This window comes from Herpailurus yagouaroundi, unplaced genomic scaffold (assembly GCF_014898765.1).
Source record: "Herpailurus yagouaroundi ecotype Mexico unplaced genomic scaffold, PumYag 160, whole genome shotgun sequence".
In the NCBI taxonomy this organism is placed as follows: domain Eukaryota; kingdom Metazoa; phylum Chordata; class Mammalia; order Carnivora; family Felidae; genus Herpailurus; species Herpailurus yagouaroundi.
The window spans coordinates 49,500,701-49,520,226 of NW_024412401.1; the positions used below are offsets into that span (position 1 = coordinate 49,500,701).

Below are 19,526 nucleotides of genomic sequence, written 5' to 3' on the forward strand. Positions count from 1 at the left end.
GGGGCATGGGCTGCGGCGTGCGAGCCGAGCGTCCCGCCGAGCCCCGCCGAGGCCCGAGCCCACCCGAGTGCGCCCGAGCCCGCGGCCCCCGCCCGGGGCGATGGAGCCGGAGCCCGGCGGGGCGGCCGCTGCGCTTCTGCGGCAGAAGAGGGCGGCGCTGCGGCGCAGGGGGTGCAGCTTTGAGAGCCCCAGGTACAGCGGCTGGGGAGGGGTGCGGCCGGGAGGGAGGAAGCGGGGACCCGACCACGTGGTGGGTGGGGGGCAACCTGGGGGGACCAAGGGCTGCGAGACCCTGGTGTGGGGAGGGGTCGCTGGGGGGGGGGGTGGTCTGAAGGGATCCGGCCAGGAGCCAGGGCCAAGCGGCCGGGGGTCGAGGGGTTCTGGGCCGCCCGAGCGGCAGGTGCGGGAGGGGTGTCGCCCCAGAGAAGAACCAGCGAGCGTCTGAAATCCAGACCCGACGAGACGCCCCCCAAGCGTCGGTGCTGAGGCAGGCCCCGAGCAGAGCCGGGCTCCGGGCGGAATTCGGGCTGTGGAGAATGTGCCGTGCCGCCTCTTATAAAATGCTCAAGGACAAGGTTGGGAGATAGTCCCCTGAAGTCCCGGGGAGGTCTCCCTTCTGCGGAAGCCTCTCTGCGCTGCCCCAGGACCCAGGCCAGCCCCAGCCTCCCCAGCCTGGCTCCGTAGGTAACGCACACCTGCTGCCTCCCAGCCCCGCCCATCCTCGTGCGGTGTAGCCCCCAACACGCCCGGCCCCTGGTGCCCCTCTGACCCGCCGCGGACGCCTTTCCTCTGCAGGGGGAGCCGTCCCGCCCCCCCCCCCCCCCTTGTTTGGCCTGGGGAACTCTCCTGTAACTGTCCTGTTCCGTTCCTTCTCCTCCCTGGACCCTTGCTCCACTGACACGCCTTCCACCCGCTCTGCTCTGCCAGACTCACTCCCTCAGCGGGCATTTTCTTAACTCGGAGCGCCTTCTCCCGCTCCAGCCTCGCTGAAGTCGGCCCTGCCCTTTTCCGGGCCCCCGGCCTCTTCTAGATGACTCCAGTAGCCTCGCAACTAGACTTTATCCTTCCATCTCTCAGATCCACATCCTCACTGGCTGCTGGAGGGGTCTAACCAAGACCCCCTCTCCAGAACTCTGTCTCCCACAGCAGTGATGGGGACTGGGGTGGGGGGACATGAAGAAAGATACGAGGTGGGACTCTGGTCCCCACTGAGGCGGAAAAGAAGAATCAACAGCTAGGCTGACAAACCAGGATCCTTAATGTGAGGTGGAGGCCCTGGCACAGCCTGCCCCCTCTCCCTCACCCCAGGCGAGTGTGAGCGTCATGAGGATAGGGACCATCGCAGTCATGTTCACTGCTCTGTCCCCAGAGCCTGCCTCAGGCCTGGCCCATCACAGACACTTACTATCTATTGAATGAATAAATGCCTGACCAGCTGGTTGTTCTTTCCCTATGCTGTGCGTTTCTCTCATCAGTGCCTTTACTCATGCTCTTTGCTCTACTTAGAAGAGTCTTTTTTTACTCTTTGGGTTAACGCCTGCCCCCTCCTTCTCTGGGAAGTCTTCCCTGAATCCCAGGCTGAGCTCTGTGCTGTGTCAGTAATCTGTGTAATCTATCTGCTATCCCACAAACGCTGTGTGTAATTACCTGGATAACAAGTCTCCCCCACTAGTCTGGGAGAACCAGGCAAATCGCTTTCTGTCCTTCTGGTGCTTACACTTGCTGTTGGAACACGAAGGAAAAAAATGTACCAAAAGATGAGGCTGAAGAGATGAGCCAAAAGCTGGATCCAGGCCTGAGGTAGAACATTTAGGTCAGCGCTGTCCAACAGAACTTTCTGCAATGATGGGAACATTCTGTGATCTGTGTGGTCGGATACTGCAGCCACTGGCTACCTGTGACTACTGAGCACTTGAAATATGGCTGGTGCAACTAAGGAACTGAGTTTTAAGTTTTACTTGACTTTCATTGATTTGAATTAAGTAGCCACATGTGACTAACGTCTATGCCACAGTGCCGGTTTAGAATACTTTCTCTTCCTCTGACTTCGCACCTTTACCACCCAGTCCCTTGTCTTCATGACCTCACACCTGAAAGACTACATGATTTCTTCAGAGGTTTTCTTCTCTATTTAACGCTCTATGACAATATCGGGTCAACCTTAGAAATAATGATTACCAGTTTTCTGATTGTAAAAATAACTTATGTTTGTTGCAGTACAATTCATTTAGCCCATTTTTTCTTTATTATCATACATGCAGTGTTTTACCAGTTTTTCACTCTTACTAAGGACACAGTGAATCCATGTGCCTTAGTCTGTGCATAAAGAGGTAATCATTTCCTTAAGGTAAGTTTATAGAAGTGATGGAAATGATTGGATCCAAGGAAAGGGATGTTTTCAAGGCTTCTGAAGCATAATGCCAAATTGCCCACCAGAAAGTCGTGCCATTTAACAGTTCTCCCAAAACCATGTATGTGTGCCTGTTTTTCCCACCCACGATGCGAGGCATTATCATCTGTAAAGTGGCCCCTGGTTTTAATTTGAATTTGTTTGTGTGGTAGCGAGGTGAAACTTTTTTTCTCATATTCATGTATAATTTGTACTTCTTTTTAAAATGAAATACATTTGCATGCACTTTGTCTATTTTCCTTTGGAATGTTTATCTTTTCCTTATTGAAGCACGTTATTAAGGAAATTAATTTTTTTTGGTCAAATATGTAGCACATTTTTTGCAGTTCATTATTTGCCTTTTAACTTCATGATGTTTTTTGATAAAGTTTTTGTTATTCTAAAAAATTTAGTCAAATATATTTATTCCTCCTGTGTATGCTTAATTAGAAAATAATTTGCTAACTTGAAACAGATGCTCATCTACAATCTCTCTTATTTTTGTTGCTTAAAAAAATATTCCTTGGCAGGGCGCCTGGGTGGCTCAGTCGGTTGAGCTTCTGACTCTTGATTTCAGCTCAGGTCATGATCCCAGAGTCATGGGATTGAGCCCCGACTCCGGCTCCGCACTGAGCATGGAGCCTGTTTGAGATATTCTCCCTTTCTCTCTCTCTCTCAAAAAATTCCTCTTTGATTCATTAATCCAATTATGTCACTTTTAAGGGAAACTATTAACAGCTGGCTTGTATTGGGTTGACAGAATGGACAATTAGGGCCGTGGGAAGAAACATCACCTGTGATATATCTTAACCACATGAGTGTGTGGGTCCCTACAGCAGGCCTATTGTTCCAGAAAGTTCAGGGTGGTGATGGGGTGTGGAGGTGCTTAGAAGGCTCTGCCGTTGATTCTGACCGGCCACCAGGGATGAGAGCCTCAGCCTCACTTGTGAGCATGCTGCCAGATTCGCCTCCCTGACTCCAAAGTCCTCAATTACTACTCATTTCCTGTTGTGCAAAAAGTTTAAATGCGACCGTCTCGTGTATAGGGCCTTTCAGAATCTGGTTTAACCATATTTACTCAATCATCTTGTTGACATCGGGAAAAAAAGCATTACTTTCAAAATGGCAACTGTCTTTGCTAAATATCCTGTGTCAGCTCTGTTCACTGGCAGGCAGACACAGTCCGTGATGAATGTAAAGGAGGAAGGTATGGCCCAGGCGTTAGGCATCCAGCCAGGTGGCGATGAGAAAGACCAGCTGGGAAATGTGGAGGCCAGAGGGCAAGACACTTAGGCTGTTAAACCCCTTGCCCTGGATGTGTTTGTTCTCATTTTCTAGGAAGGTGTATCAGATTGTGTTCAAGAACGAGGGCTTTAGAGTGAGACACACCTGGGTTCAAGTTTCTGTCTTTTCGGTTGTCATGTGTGTGGCCTTGGCCAAGTTGCTTAACCCTCTGACTTTTGGTTAACCCATTTGTAAAATGACGGTAACACCTATCTTACAGTTCTGATGTCGGCCTTAAGTGAACTGATTTATGCAAAGCACTAAAAACAGCATCTGGCACAGAGCATTACTAAATGGCAACTGTTATGGACAAAAATGATTAACATTTATATGCAAGTTCTCAACCTTTCCCTTCCTCTTGCCTCATTAAAATTCTAGCTTTATTTAATTTCTCCTCCTCCCCTACCCTCAGAGCAAGGTCCTGCCTTGCTTTTTTGCATTTTTGAGCTGCAGATTTAGGAAGAGAGGGATTGAGGAGGACACTAGGCACACAGGGCAGTGGTGAAAACTGGCTGATAAAAAACTTTCAGGGGGTGTTTAGAGGGGAGAGGTACAGAAACTCACCCACCTGTATGAGGGAGACTAATAGGTCTCCCTCTTGTTTTCGTGGCTCAAAGATGTATTTTAAGAAATATATCTATTATCTTTTGTGACTTTGTGGTGATCGAGAAATACATTTGATGAACCAGAGTTATTTTAAGTGACTGTATTGCTTTACTATCATTTTGGCTGCAACACTTCATGGAGCCGAACCACACGTGAGCCACAGTATTAGGGTTACTAACGTGTAGGATTGAATTTGAAAGGCAGATTCTAAAGGTCAAAGACTTTCAACAACGCGTCACTTGAGTTAGCCTCTCAGCAGTTCTTCAAGTGTGGTCTCTGGACCTACAGCATCAACTTGTTAGAGATGCAGATTCTCAAGCCCAACCTCAAATGTGCTGAATCAGAATCTCTGGGGATGGGGCTCAGGAAACTGTATTTGGGAACCAGGCTCTCTTGTCCAAATACGGTGGTTCTCAAACCAAACATATATGAGAATCACTAGGAGGACTTCTCAGAACAGTTCTTGGGACCCACCCCCACAGATTCTGATTCACTAGGTCTGGGTGGGTCTATCAATTGTATTATCTCTTTTTTGTTGTTGTTAATGTTTTTAAAAAAAAATTTTTTTTTCCAACGTTTATTTATTTTTGGGACAGAGAGAGACAGAGCATGAACGGGGGAGGGGCAGAGAGAGAGGGAGACACAGAATCGGAAACAGGCTCCAGGCTCTGAGCCGTCAGCCCAGAGCCTGACGCGGGGCTCGAACTCACGGACCGCGAGATCGTGACCTGGCTGAAGTCGGACGCTTAACCGACTGCGCCACCCAGGCGCCCCTGTTGTTGTTAATGTTTATTTATTTATTTTTGAGGGAGGGGGGTAAGCCGGAGGGCAGGGGGCGGGGGGCGCAGAGAGAGAGGGAGACACAGACTCCGAAGCAGGCTCCAGGCTCCAAGCTGTCAGCACAAAGCCTGACGTGGAGCCCAAACTCACAAACCCTGAGATCATGCCTGAGGCGAACAGAGGCCCAACCGACTGAGCCACCCAGGCACCTCCTATGAATTGTATTTCTAACAAGCTTACAGTACTACGGGTCCAGGGATAGATTTTGGAAACCACCCTGCTAGGTCCCTGCCGGAATTTTTTTTTTTTTTTTTTTTTTTTTTTTTTTTACAACAGACTTCACAGCTGATTACCTTCTGCTTATTACGTCTAAGGTCAGGGAGCCCACTACTGCGAGCTTTTTTGTTATTGGGCAACTCTATGACCTTTCCTGAATAATGAAGTCAAAGCTTGCCTCATTATGTTTACCACGAATCATTCACGATTCTGCTTTCATAGCTACTTGCAGCAACAATGCTTGTGGCTCTGATGCCAGGTAAAAAGTGCTGGCTTGGATGGTGGGGTGCAGACTCAGTGGTCAACTGGTTCTTACTCCTTTCTGGCTACCCCGGTGTGATCATCAAGTAGTTCTTCTGTAGCTGCAAGCAGGATTAGTAACGCATCGCATCTTTTCTGATGGGCGCCTTACCGGTTGTTAATTTTTCTTTTTGGTTCATGCAATTGCAACATTCTGGAGTAAACCAAGCAAGCCTTGGGGTAGGACAGACCCAGGTGCTCAAATATTGTTATCCATAGGCTTTCTTCATTTTCTGGGTTGACTTTGTTTTCCAGGTCTTTCCGCATTTAGGCAAAGAAAGTTAACCATTTTGGGCTTAACTTTCTTTTTTTTAATTATTTTTTTAAATGTTTATTTATATTAGAGAGTGAGACAGAGGGCGAGTGGGAAAGGAGCAGAGAGAGAGAGGAGACACGGAATCCAAAGCAGGCTCCAGGCTCCGAGCTGTTAGCACAGAGCCCAACGCAGGGCTCAAGCCCACCGACTGCAAGAACATGACCTGACCCAAAGTCTGACAGTTAACCAACTGAGCCACCTAGGCGCTGCGGGCTTACTTTCTACCAGTATACAATCCCAGCAGAAAGGTAGTGCCTCTCTTTCAATCGTTCTAGAGCATGTTTCCCAAGCTTGGCATTCATTGTATCTCTCGGGTTGTATGCTCATCCCTGAACCAACCTTTTTGGCCAGAAGTGGGTAAAGCATGCTGATTGGCCGAGTCTAGATCAAGTGCCCAACCCAGAACGGAGGGATTAGATTGCTTCCATCCATAGAGACCAAAAGGCAGTGATTGCCCAAAGGAAAATCCATAGTGCTATTTGCCAGAAGGGAACTGGATACTGGTTTGACCCCTCAAAAAAAGGTATCACCACATTTGGGAAGCTTTTCAAAATACAGATACCCTGATGCCACCCGAGAGTCACAGCATTGGGATTTCTGCATCTTTTAGTTCTCGTCGTAAAAGACTACCTTAGTTGAGTGTTGAAAGTATGCTTACTAAGTTTAGCCGCAGTGGGTGCGGAGCCCTACATAGAGATTTTGAATCACAAATAGAAAACATATTTTCTCCTTTCTCAAATATTGCTTCCTACATAGTGGCTTCCTTGTTAGTGATGCATATAACCCACACCTTGTGAGAATACAAGACAAAAGCTTTTTGTTCCTGAACATGGCTTTCAAGGCCAAGATAGGGTCACAAAAGAACAATTGTCTCTTATGCATTGTATTGCCTTCTTCTTCCTTGCGTTTCTCCCGACTTCGAGATTCTTTGATTTTTTTTTTCTTTTTTTCCAGGAGACTCTCTTCCCCCAGGTAGTTTCATAAACAATTATTTTAATGTGGGCTGTTTTTATAATCTTCATTCCTCTATATTATGTAGTTATTCTTTTTGTTTGTGTTGGGCTGTTAAGTATTTAATCACAAATAAATCTGCCGCTGTCAGTTTTCTTTTGGAAAAACAGCAGTCTTCCTGGGAAGGATTATTAAGAGCTGTCTTGTATTGGGCTGACATAATGGGCTCTTAGGGCCAACAGAAGAAAATTAATTTTCATATTATGTCTGTTCTCCTAAGAGAAGGGAAAAAACAAGTTTTATTATTCACCAAGAGTTTAAGTTAATGCAAACCAGCTTCCTTTCTCAGAGGAAGACAATAGTCAAATTCATTTTGCTTTAGAAGGTTAATATGAGAAATTATGTTTGGTTGTCTGGTTTCCAGAGTTAAAGATCTGAGCAGAGATGGAGCCTGACAGTGCTATAAGAAAATTATTAGACATTTGGCCTGTACAGTGAGACTCACTGCTGGTTTTCCTGAGGGAAAAAAATTTCTAAAGCAGCATATGCAGGTGCAGGGTATGGGAAAATATGAGCCACACATCTGCTTGTCTCTGGAGCTAGGATCTTGGAGGACAGGAGGCAGATGCTGGTTAGCAACGAGGTGTCGCTGCCGAAGGAGGTTTATGTTAAAGGCTGTGCCTCTTCCTGCAGGATTGCTTGTGAAAGTAAAAAAGAAAAAAAAAAGCCATTGGGAGCATAGCAATATAACGCTAATAATTTGATGCCAAAAAGATTAAAAAGATTGACGTCAATCTCTGTTTTCTGAGTTGGAAAGATATCGAGGATATTCATATTCATAGACGTTAAGTGAAAAGAAGCGAGTGGCTTCTTCTGGTCATAGCATAGCAAGTGTGTAGAATTACAAATGGGATTTAAAGTTTTCTAGGAGCCATATCTTTTTTTTTTTTTTTTTTTAAGTAGGCTCCGTGTCCAACACGGGGCTCAAACTCACAACCCTGAGATTGAGTCACGTACTCTACCGACCGAGTAAGCCAGGCTGACTCACCCCCTGTGGTCGCCATATCTTAAAAAGTAAAAAGAAACAGGTGAAATTAATTTTAACAGTTGTTATTTTTGCTAACTTACTATATCCAAAACGTGACCCTTTTAACATGTAATCAATATTAAAAATAACGAAGATAATTTACTTTTTCTTTTGGTACCTTCTTCGAATTCTGGTGTGTATCTTACACTCACGGCATCTCAGTGGAGACGAGCCACATTTCAAGTGCTCAGCAGCCACATGTGCTCTGCCACTCCCTCACTGGATAGCACAGATAGAGATCTTGGGTAGGAAGTTTGTGAAAGAGTCCATTAAGGTTTTTGTTTGTTCCCTCACTGCAACTGTGAATCACCGTGAAATAGGAGAAGGAAACAAGTGGGGCCGGGAGGTGGGGGCCCGCGCCCCCCGGCAAGGATACCAGAAGACTTTAGGAAAAAGGAATCACTAACTAAACATTAGTCAGAAAGGATGACTGTAATTTGATGGACTTTCATGAACTGTTCGCATAAATCCCAACTAAAATTTAGACTTGGAGAGTTAAATGTGAAACCATTGTGTCACGGATACAGGATGTAATTAAAAAAAAAATTGGTTGGGGGGAAATCAGTATAAACAGTCTAAAAAATAAAACGGGGGGGGGGTTAATGATTCTCTGTGTCAGATGTTGCTGATAGGTCAAACAAGAGAAAGAACTTAGAACTGACTGTTGGGTTTAGCATCGCGGGGTCATTGGTGGCCTTTGACAAGAACAGTTTCTTTGGAACAGCGAGAGTGAAAGTCACCCTGGCTTGACTTCAAGAGATCAAGGAAAGGAACTAGAAACCATGAATACAGTGAGCTCTCCTCTGGCGTGGAAGGGCTACGAGTTGAAAAATTGTTGGTTGGTTTTATTTGGTTTTGATTTGGGGTTTTCTGCTTTTGCTTTTGTTTTAAAGAGAAGTTTATGTCCGATGGGACCGATCCAGTAAAGAGAAAAGATTTCAGTAGCGGGGGAGGGTGTTTTACTTGATAAAGAGAAAATTCACAGAGGCTATAATAGCTGCCTGCCCAGATTTGAAAGCGTGTCAAATGAAAAAGGAATTGGGCCCACTCCACTCTGTGTATGGCCCTGGGCTAGACCTAAAATCACAGTGGGTATGAGGGATAATAAAACAGATTGGGCTCAATACATGAAAGTACATTCCAGCAGTCAGTATGCCCCATGCTAGCACGGCTTGCTTCAAGATGCAGCAAAATTTGTATTACTGGAGATGTTAAAGCATCTATAGGTTAGACTGGTATTTCTCAACTCTTTTGTGTTTTCAACACTTGTGGATACACCAGTTTTTGGTGGCACTCTTGAAAAGACGCAAAGCAGTGTTAAGCTGGTCAGGGACAGGGATGGCATAATCGTTACCCACCTCCAGCAGTGACCTGAGAAGCACCTCCAATTAGCATGCTGTCCTCTTGCTTGTCCTTCAGCACTTCTTCGCTGTGTGAGCAGAAACGGCTTAGTGCTCTAAGCACGCTCTCTCTTATATTCAAAAGGCAGAATTTCCACATATTCTGGAAAAGTCCAGTCTTACGTTGTTGCCACTGAAGGTTATACCCACCATTACACCCCCACAGAAGAAACTCTCGCCCTGCTCCACACTCTGCACAGGGTCACATGAACCATTCAGCTCAGAATCCAATCTGATAAACATCCCTCTCGGAGGCCTGTCATTCGGGAACCAGTTGCAGACCACAGAGTCCTCTCTACCTGGTATAAGCAGAATGAGATTTAATTGTGGCACAGGGAGTTGAGTGCTTACAAAGTTGTTGGCAGGGTGGATAGCAGACTCCAGTCTGGGAGTCTGGGAGCCCCCAGGAATAGCTCCTAGGCCCCAGAACCACTGTGCTCTGCCCTGACCAGGAAGGCTGCCATTGATAACAAGAAGCTGACGGGTCAAGCAGCTGTCACCACCTTAGCTAGCTGCAGAGCCATGCTACCAACTCTGCTTTGGTCCCCAAGCTGCCACTGAGGCTTCAGAAAGCTATCGATTCAAGAAGCTGCTGACTCCAGAACCACAACAGCTCTGTCATGATCTCTGAAAGCAAGATGGCGCCCCGTATCCTCTTTATGAATCCTCCAGACTTTGTTCTGAGGGAGAGGCTCTCGTGAGTGCATCTGATTTGTGGAATCGAATTCATCTGCAGAACTCTGAACTGCAACGAAGGGTAGGACATTGACGTTCCAGCTTTCTAACTGCTGCGCACCGGAATGGGGCTGCGATGGGTATTGAGTAAGTCATTCCACGGGGACTGCCACAAACAGCATCTTTCTTTAATCACGGCAAAAATCAATTAGACACGTGGATCAAAAGTTAGTAGCAAGCCAGTGAGGGTTCCTGTACGGAGGTAAAAACGAGAAATCAGCCCTCAGCTAGCTGGCTGAAGTAGACTTGCCAACTCTCCGTGTCAGTGATTCTATAGTTTTAGCACAAATGGAAGTGAGGGCGTAGGTACCTATCTTGCATCTTATGACAGGAGAGGAAAGTGTCTTTAGAGGGGCTGCCAGCCATTAAGTATTTTCCAGTGTCAGTGCCATATATCAGGCCTGGATTGATGTCTTGCAGATGGATCGTCTTTGCTCCATGCGCTTGTCACAGTGCTCACAAAGTAGCTGCCTGTCAGAGATGGGCAAAGAAATAGAGCAGGTCCCACAGCGGTCTGATTCAAGCCACCAGTGTGCCCTCATTCAAGAAAGGCCAAAATAGTCTGACATAGTCTCCCTATTCCAAGCGAATATTTCCCTCGTGGTTTTGTATTCACATGGTCACCTACTCATTCAGCAAATAGCAAGTACTTCTGTTTGCTAGGCACCGGAGATACCCGGTGAATAAGACAGGTGGGGCTCCTGCTCTCATGGAGAGAACATTCTAGTGGAGGGAGGAGACAAGGTACCAGTGAACAAATGTATAACGTTTGCAGACAGAGGGATTCTGCCTTCCCATGCCCCGAGCTCCGCTCCCTCCCTTGACTGCTGAGCCAGCTCAGACCCCAAAAGCTGACGTTGATTTGAAGAGAGGCAAGAATGATGATGTGTGCTTGATTGAGGTTGTTTTCAGCCAACAATCAGAGCAAGGACTAATGCGTAAGATCGAGGGCTCAAGGGAGTGGGTGTGGCTCTCAAAAGGCTTCCGGGTTCCTCCTGGGATGTCAGCGGAAGCTCTGTGATCAGCGCAGCCTGCACCGAGGGGGAGGTCAGCCACTTCGAAGGAGCCAGAACTGAGACCTTGTTGCCTTTTATGTCATTTTGCTGCTGCCTTTGGGGGTCTGCCTCCCAGCGTTGGAGACAGCACTGGTGCCCCAGTGGCGTCCTTCCGCGGTCTGTTTCTTGCTGCATCACGGACGGGGCCTGGCCTCGGCCACCGCAGCTGCTGGTCCCCACCTGAGGCGCCCGGCTGGGTTCCGCTCAATGGCTGCTGATGCTTCCTCGCGGCCATCAGCAGAGAGCTCACTGTGAAGCAGTCCACATGTCTCTACTCACATCCCTTAAGACTCACGACACCAACACTCAAGGCACACTGAGGGCTTGGGAGTTACAACCTGAGAGGGGAAAACTGTAAACTGCTTCTGAGGGCTGCTCTGCGTAAAAACCCAGGCACCTGCCAAAGGCCCCCTCCCAGAGGTTCGCTCAGCAACACCTGTTTTCGTCTCCTTCGGGCCCGCCTCCCTCCCAGGAAGCACAAGGACACTGAATCAGCCTTTTCCCATCCACAGTTCTAGGGCATTTTACCTTAGAGCCGTATGAAGTCTGTCTGTTGTGTTATTTGATCATTTGTTTTGAGAGAGTTCTTGTTGTTTTTTTGTTTTTTGTTTTGTTTGAGAAAACAAAGCTGTTACATGTTTTCATCCGATACCTGTTAAAAATCCTCTGGTCTGTCCTCTTCATCTGCCTTTGGCAAACGTTTTTTTCATAGGTCCTGGGCTGGTTTGTTCCTGCCTGTCCCTTTCAGAATTGAAGCAGTTCTGTCCGGGTCTGTGTTTAACCATTAATAACGTGGGCAGATTTACCTCGACTCCCTTCCCTAGTCTTCTGAGCAACGGTGCGTCTTCTCTGTCAGAGCTGGAGCTGGAGGTCTGGCCTCGATGCTCCTCAGGAAGCAGGAAGAGTCCAGAGACCGTGGGAATGTGCCATCTGTTTTTCCTCTCTCCTCGGGCTCTTGTTCCCATCTGCCAGCCCCCGTGCCTGTGGTGTTTGTGAGCCCGTGGCAGGAGTCGCCTGGAATTTCCAGGGCAAACAGGCCCCTCCGAAGGGGGCCTGGGTCAGCGTCACCTCCCATGACTCGCGGGCCTTCTTGTGGTGGACTCCAGTGTACTTTTGGCTAATGTCTTTCAAGAGGGTCAAATGGCTCCTAAGATAGACTTTTTCCTCCCGCCTTCAGCCTTTCCTCAGATTAGGCCAGCCCTTCTTATTAGCATGCTGAGGCAGTGGACGTGAGAGAGAGACAGAGAAAGAGTGAGAAGAAACAGCTTCTTCCCAGTCTTGCCCAGGCTTCCAGTCCTCATTCCCCCAAATCAGGTATTGTCAGGCCTTTAGAACATTCTTGCTCACCTCCCTCACCTTACGTAAGGTGGTGGAACGCGGTGTTCGCTTTCAAATTCGTCCACACATACTGTGTATAGCGGATCTTCAGAGCACGGAGTTTGGCCATTCTCTTATTTCAGTAAGTTTCTTCTATATATTGGACTATTTTTGCTTACTTCCGCGGGTTCCAAGGAATTATGCCAAAGCACACTTACTCTGCCATCCTTCCAAGAAGTTCCTCAATTGCTAACTATATTAAGGAGCGAGACCATAAAGATAAAATGTCAGGAGATTAAGAGGAAAATACATTTTTTTTTAAATTGGGACGTTAAGCCTAAAAAAGATAACAAATGAATGAAAGGATTAACACGGACCGGTGACGAGACAGAATTTGAACAGTTAGAAAATGAAGCTCAAGAAGTAGCCGAAAGGTTAAAAAGTGAAACTCGAAGGGTAAAGTTCTGGCAAACGGATACAATTGGTTGGCAAAATCTAAAAGAGCTAGCATTTAAGTACTTTTAAGCAAACTTAAAGAGTCAAGGGCTAGAGAATCACATGCTGAGATAATGAAAGAATCTAAGTCTTTAAAGGTTACAGTAAACTAAAAGGTTGAATGGAAGCCGTATATAAGGTTTATCTCATTCTATAATATTCTGTATTAAAGATGTACCTGTAGGGGCACCTGACTGGCTCAGTCAGAAAAGCATGCAACTCTTGATCTTGGGGTCATGAGTTCAAGCCCCACTTGGGGTGCAGACATTGCTTAAATAAAAAAAAAAAAAAAAAAAAAAAGATGTACCTGTAGTGATTGACTTACAGAGGTGTCTAAGAGTGTGTTTAGGTAGAAAAGTGCCAGAATATTGCACAGTCTGCATATGTAAACATCCCACCAAGCTTTGCAGACAGGTAGAGAAAGGAGCCCTACGGATCCACCGCTGTGGTAACTGGAAGCAGGAAGGGAGTGGACATGGATGTTGTGGGCACAGTCAGGTACCCCCCAGGTCCCCTCACTATTTCTGGGCCCTTCTCCCCTCCCCTCTTCAGTGCACTGTGGCTCCAACACCCACACCAGCCTTGCCTCTTCTTAGATGCGCTGCCCTCGCTCCTCTGTAGCTGCTCTGTGCGTTCGTGCAGGGCTCTGCGTACCTGGGGCTTTGCCCCAACCCCACCTTTGGCCCTCAGCTCCTTCTCTCAGGCGGGACAGCTGAGGTGCTGTCCAAAATCTAAAGCAAGCCACATAGGTGATTTTACATTTTCTAGTGGCCACTTTAAAATTAATTCTGCGGGGCGCCTGGGTGGCGCAGTCGGTTAAGCGTACGACTTCAGCCAGGTCACGATCTCGCGGTTCGTGAGTTCGAGCCCCGCGTCAGGCTCTGGGCTGATGGCTCGGAACCTGGAGCCTGTTTCCAATTCTGTGTCTCCCTCTCTCTCTCTGCCCCTCCCCCGTTCATGCTCTGTCTCTCTCTGTCCCAAAAATAAAAATAAACCTTGAAAAAAAAATTAAAAAAAAAAAATTAATTCTGCTAGTAAAAGAATTTTATCTCCATGTAATCAATCTAGAAGTTATTAATGAGATGTCCAAAATCCTTTTGTATGTGTATTAACTCTTTGAAATCAATGTGCATTTCATGCTTCCACATCTCACTTTGCCCACATTTCAGTTACTCAGTTGTCCCATGTGGCAAGTGGTGGCCACTTTGGACAGCCCAGCTCACCCAACCTGAAGCTGTCCCCTCAGAGGACTTTGCCTGAAAATGAAACCTCATGGCCCTGCCTTGCTTCTTCCACTCCTTTGTGGGCTTCTTTTAGGAGCGCGCTTTTTTTGTCTTTTTTTTAAGTTTATTTTTAGTGGGGCGCCTGGGTGGCTTAGTCGGTTAAGCATCCGACTTTGGTTCAGGTCATGATCTCATGGTTCGTGAGTTCAAGCCTCGTGTCAGGCTCTGTGCTGACAGCTCAGAACCTGGAGCCTGCTTTAGGATTCTGTGTGCCCCTCTCTGCCCCTCCCCTGCTCATGTTCGCTTGCGCGCGCGCGCTCTCTCTCTCTCTCTCTCTCTCTGTCTCTCAAAAATAAACATTAAAATAAAAAATTTAAGATTATTTTTATTTATTTTGAGAAAGAGAGCACGAGCAAGGGAGGGGCAGAGAGAAAAAGAGACAGAATCCCAAACAGGCTCCACGCTGTCAGCACAGAGCCCAACGTGGGGCTCAAACTCCCGAACTATGAGATCACGACCCGAGCCCAAAATCAAGAGTCAGATGTTTAACCGACTGAGCCACTCAGGTGCCCCTAGGAGCACAATCTTAATAAATCTTTTGCATATAAGTAATTTTTTTTTTTGTAATTTAAAAAGTCTGGAGGGTTCAAAAGGAAACAAAAATTGTATCTCTCATCCGGAAGCCCTGCTTCATGGTTGGTTGGTTAGTTTGTTTATTGCTAAGGCAGCCATAAATTCTAGGGAGTCTGGGTTTCTGAAGACTTGGGGGGGGCGCGTCTCACTGAGTAAAGAACAACTGATAACATCCGAGATCCTTGTTTCTTGCCGTTTGTCAGATGTGGAAGGCTTGGGCCTTTGGTGTCTGTCTGGTTGGTGCCGAGATAAATAGCCTAAAGCCATCCTAGGCTAAGATTATCTGGAAGTCTGGCTCAGGTGTGCAGCCTGTGGGCTCCCTGGGGCCAGGAAGCCACAGGGGGGAAGCTGGGTCATGGCTCACAAAGGAAGATGCCAGGGCGACCTGGCAACGGTGGACTTTTTTTCTTTTTTAACATGCCTGCAGCCTCACTGGTACCACTGTAGCAGCTTGCGAGTGGGCAGTGCCTGTCTGGCTCCACACCACCAGCCTGTATAGACTCCCTTCTCTTGGCATCCAGTCCGCGGCAGGATGGTGGTTCCCCGTGCAGATGCCTCTTCCTCATTGATGCTGCTGCTTGAGCCAGCAGGCCTTCTGCGCTCGGCCTTGTCACAGTCTTTACTGAGAAGGCATTATGAAGAGGCCCTTTTGGCCACAGCGTCATCTCACATAGCTTTTTATTTCTACTTTTGCATTTCCGCGTAATTGGATTTTGTTTGCTTATTTGTCACTAGAAGTAGAGGTGAGTGAAGAAGGCTGCTAATTGGCTCAGAAGATAAGGCCAGTCGGGAGCAGAGATATCCCCCTTTCTCTCACAGAGCCGCCCCTTCCTCCCACAACTACCTTTCCCACCTTCCTCGCTGTGTCATCAGAGAAAGGAGCCAGACAGGTTGCAGGAACCCATTTCTCGATTTATTCCTGTGCGCCGCTTGATTCAACAGGCTTTTGCAGCCTAGGTCTGTGTATGCTTTTAGTCTTGAAGTGTGGATTTGGTTCTTTTCATCTACAGTGTTGTTGCGAGTATAGGCCCTTTTAGTGGCTTTTTTTTTTTTTTTTTGCATATTTTAATTGGAAATGAGGAGAGAAGACCCAAGCACTCCTGGACTCACACAGTGATGGCCGGGAGGTCCCTCCTTTGGTGATTCTCCAGAAGCACTTTAGGCAGAGCTTTCTCTTACTGAATGAAGGTGGCCTTTTTTTTTTTCCTTTCTTTTTTAAAGCTTATTTTGAGAGAGAGAGCACACACACAAGCGGGGCAGGAGCAGAGAGAGAGAGAATCCCAACATGGGGCTCGATCCCACAAACTGCGAGATCATGACCTGAGGCGAAATCAAGACTTAGCTTAATCGACTGAGCCACCCGGGGGGGCCCCAAATGTTGCCTTTTCTGAATGAGTTTGTGACAGCTTGCATGCCCACTGGTCCTCCTTTTACCTTAGACCCCACTGGCTCTTGACACAGTGGATGACTTCGCTTAGTACTGAGGGATGTGAGAGGATTGCATGGGTCCTGGGGCGCACTCCTCCCCCAGTGCGCCCAGGCATCACCTCCGCACAGCGAGGGGGTGCTACTGTCTCGGTGGGGCATCTGGGTCTGGCAAGTGCCTTGGCTTCGCCCCCCGCCCCCAACTTCCTAATGGGGCTGGCCTCTAGGGGACAGTGTCAGAGTAGGCCAGTGATCGGCCTGCCATTCCTCTGCTCTCAGTGCCTTTCCCAACTCCTTCTGCTTCAGCTCGGCACCCCAGCCTCCAGGCCCACCGATGGATCCGCTGACGAAGGGGTCCTGCGGGAGTCAGATGGCACAAACTCTTCTATGGAAAGCCAAGTCGTCGCTCTCCTTTGGCATCCCGCCTCTTCAGATGTGGCCAACAAAAGACCCTGAAGTAGAGTCCCAGGTCAACCTGTAAGTAAGTAAAAGAAACATCATCTGTTTGGGCTCGGGCTCATGCTCACTCTAACCTGAAATCCTTTAATGCGCAGGAAGAAAGTACTCTTTATCTTTTTGGGGAGAAAAGGGAGGGAGGGGGGAGCGGATGTTTGGTTGGGGAATTTCTGTTCTTAGTGATGCCTTACTCGTGTATTATTTATTTACTTAGCACTAGAAACTGAGCACCCACCCCGGCCAGGCCCTGTGTCAGGCATGGTGAGCAAAATAGATTCAGTCCCTGTCTTCCGGGGGTTTGCAGCTCATGGGACAGATAGCGATGAATCAAATAGTCGCACAAATAAATACTTACAAATGGTGACAAGTGCTATGTGTTGCCTTGATTCAGCAAACAGTTACAGAATGCCTTCTGTGTGCCAGCAGCATCCTGGGGATATAAGAGAATAAGACCGTTTCCTTATCCTTGAATACAAAGGGGAAAGAATCCAATACTACTGAAAAATGATAATAATTATACCATAGCTAATGTGTTAGTAGGCTCGCATCCCAGAGGGTGATAACTGGGTTTTCCTGTTTACTTCTGAATCCCCAGGGCTTTGTTATGATCTACCAAAAATACCTGTTGGATGAATGAATGAGTGAATGGAGAAGAGAATACGAGACATGGTGCTTGGTTCTCTAGGGGAATCAGAGGCGACCAGGTGCAACAACATGATTGACTTAAAAAACGAACAATATGCCTCATCAATTCAATATGACAAATATTTACCAATATGCGCTATACCCAGGGCTTTTGTGAAGCTAATTCCTAGCTGGAGGCAGGAGTCAGAATCCCTGAGGCTGGTAAACAACTTTTGCCTGAGCCCCACCCGAGAGATTCTGATTCACTGGCTCTGGAATAAGCAAAAGAGGACTCTTTTTTTTTCTGTTGGCACTCACAGAACTTAGAGCCTATCCAGGGAGACCGGCAAGTAACCAAATAACTCCAGTCTTGCTTGAAAAGAACCATGTATTAAAGTGCTTTAGGAGTAAGTGCTCGGCTGGGGCACAGGGAAGAAAAGGGAAAACAGTTGAGATCAGCCTGGTGGGATGAGGGCAGGAACAGGGGAAGAAGTCCTCTTTAAACAGGGGGAGCTACAGAGCAAAGGCTCACATCCATGAAAAGTATGTTCCTGCAGTTTTGACAGGCGTCAGAGCAGTGGCTCTTAAGGCTGACTGCCCATGAGAATCAATCCCCCAGGAACTTTAAGAACAAAGAGGCCTGCGCCCACTCCTCCAAGATTCTGAGGTCTGGGTAGGACACAAATACCAATACTTTATGCAGCTCTCCAGGTGATTCTCATATGCGGCAAAGGCTGAGAAACGCTGCTTTTACAAAAGTGACCACACGTAATGAAATGAATACAAAATAGTTGTCAGGCAGCTTATATGCCTAGCTAAGGGCTCTGAACTTTATATCTTAGGCAATTGGGGAGGGAGCCTTTGATAGCTTTTATAATCTTAAGAGATAATGCAGTGTAAAAAGTACAAGGTTCACACTGTTTAGAAAAATTCCTGATTGCTAGTTCTGTAGTGGATTCTCCAGGGAAACCAGGGCAGGTGGGGAGTCACCGCGGGCTTTTCAGAGCGACCGCCATACCTTCCATAAATGGCCCGTTAATGAGAATATGAGAACTGAATCTGAAACTGAAATCTAAAATTTCAGTAAACACTGAATTATCAGAGCAAAATGATCCCGTTGCTGGCAAGGTAGACCCTCCATCTCTCGAGGGTGAGGCGGAGAGAAGGGCAGCTCGCGTGTCTCTAGAGAGCTCGGGGCAGAGCCCTGACACCCAGGGTCATGACCGACTCCGCCTGTTATAGACTTCAAGCCCCACAGTGCTCTGCGCGCATGACGCAGGCAAAGGGGCGGGCAAGACTGCAAGAGAGCCTATGAGACGTAAAAAAACAAACAAAACAAAAAAAAAACCGCCCACTGTTGGCACCTGGAAGGCCCTATTGGTGAGTTATCTGATTAAGGGTGGGACCAAGTCCTGGTGATTGGGTGATTAGAGCCCGAAGGAGAGGGTGAACACTCAGCGGCAGGACTTGAAACTGATCTACCGGGAACCCCATGTTGGGTTCTCTGGAAAACGGGCTAGAAAGATGTGTAAAGATGTGTCTTTAAGAACCGCTGCCTTTCTGTGGGCTGCTCATTCATTCATTAACTCATTCATTCAACAGTATTTATTGATGACCTGTGTAGCAGGCACCTGTGCAAAGATCCTCCCGTCCAAGTACCAACCAGGCCCGACCTTGCTTAGCTTCTGAGATCAGACGAGCGCGGACGTGTTCAGGGTGGTATGGGCGTAGACAGGTGTGCAAACGTCCTAAATGCGTTTTCTCCTATGGTCTTCATGAAAAACCGACGAGGTGGCCATTGTTAACTCCATTTTATAGATAAGAGAGCTGAAGCCCAGAGGGGTTAAGAGACATGTCCAGGGCACACAGCTTGGGGCAAGGCAGAGATTTGAACCTAGGTTTGCCCAGCTCCAGTGCCAGTTTCCTAACCTCAGGGTGCTCAGCCATGCAGTCAGCAGCAAAGTATTTATGGAATGTCCGCATGCACAGGCATCTTGATATGTATGAATATATATGTATACATATTCAAGTGAAGAATATAACGGTCACCAATCTGGACACCAATCTGGACATATTCTGATGTCAAACAATTCACTGAGTACCCATGTGCTGTGCAGGGCCCTGTGCCAGGTACTGGGGATGCAAAGAAAGCCTCTCCTTCCAGATGAAGGGGG

At 47.4% G+C, this 19,526-nt stretch overlaps 1 protein-coding gene across 1 annotated transcript in view; it reads left to right on the top strand.

The window, feature by feature from the left end:
* The first annotated feature begins 54 nt into the window (after positions 1-54).
* The window catches only part of GARNL3 (GTPase activating Rap/RanGAP domain like 3), a 149,559-nt gene continuing 130,087 nt past the window's right edge, over positions 55-19,526 (top strand). Inside the window, exons 1-2 of the mRNA XM_040482368.1 lie at positions 55-192; positions 16,579-16,749. Of these exons, the coding sequence (XP_040338302.1) occupies positions 101-192; positions 16,579-16,749 (263 nt within the window). The 5' untranslated portion in view covers positions 55-100. The remainder of the gene's footprint in view (positions 193-16,578; positions 16,750-19,526) is intronic.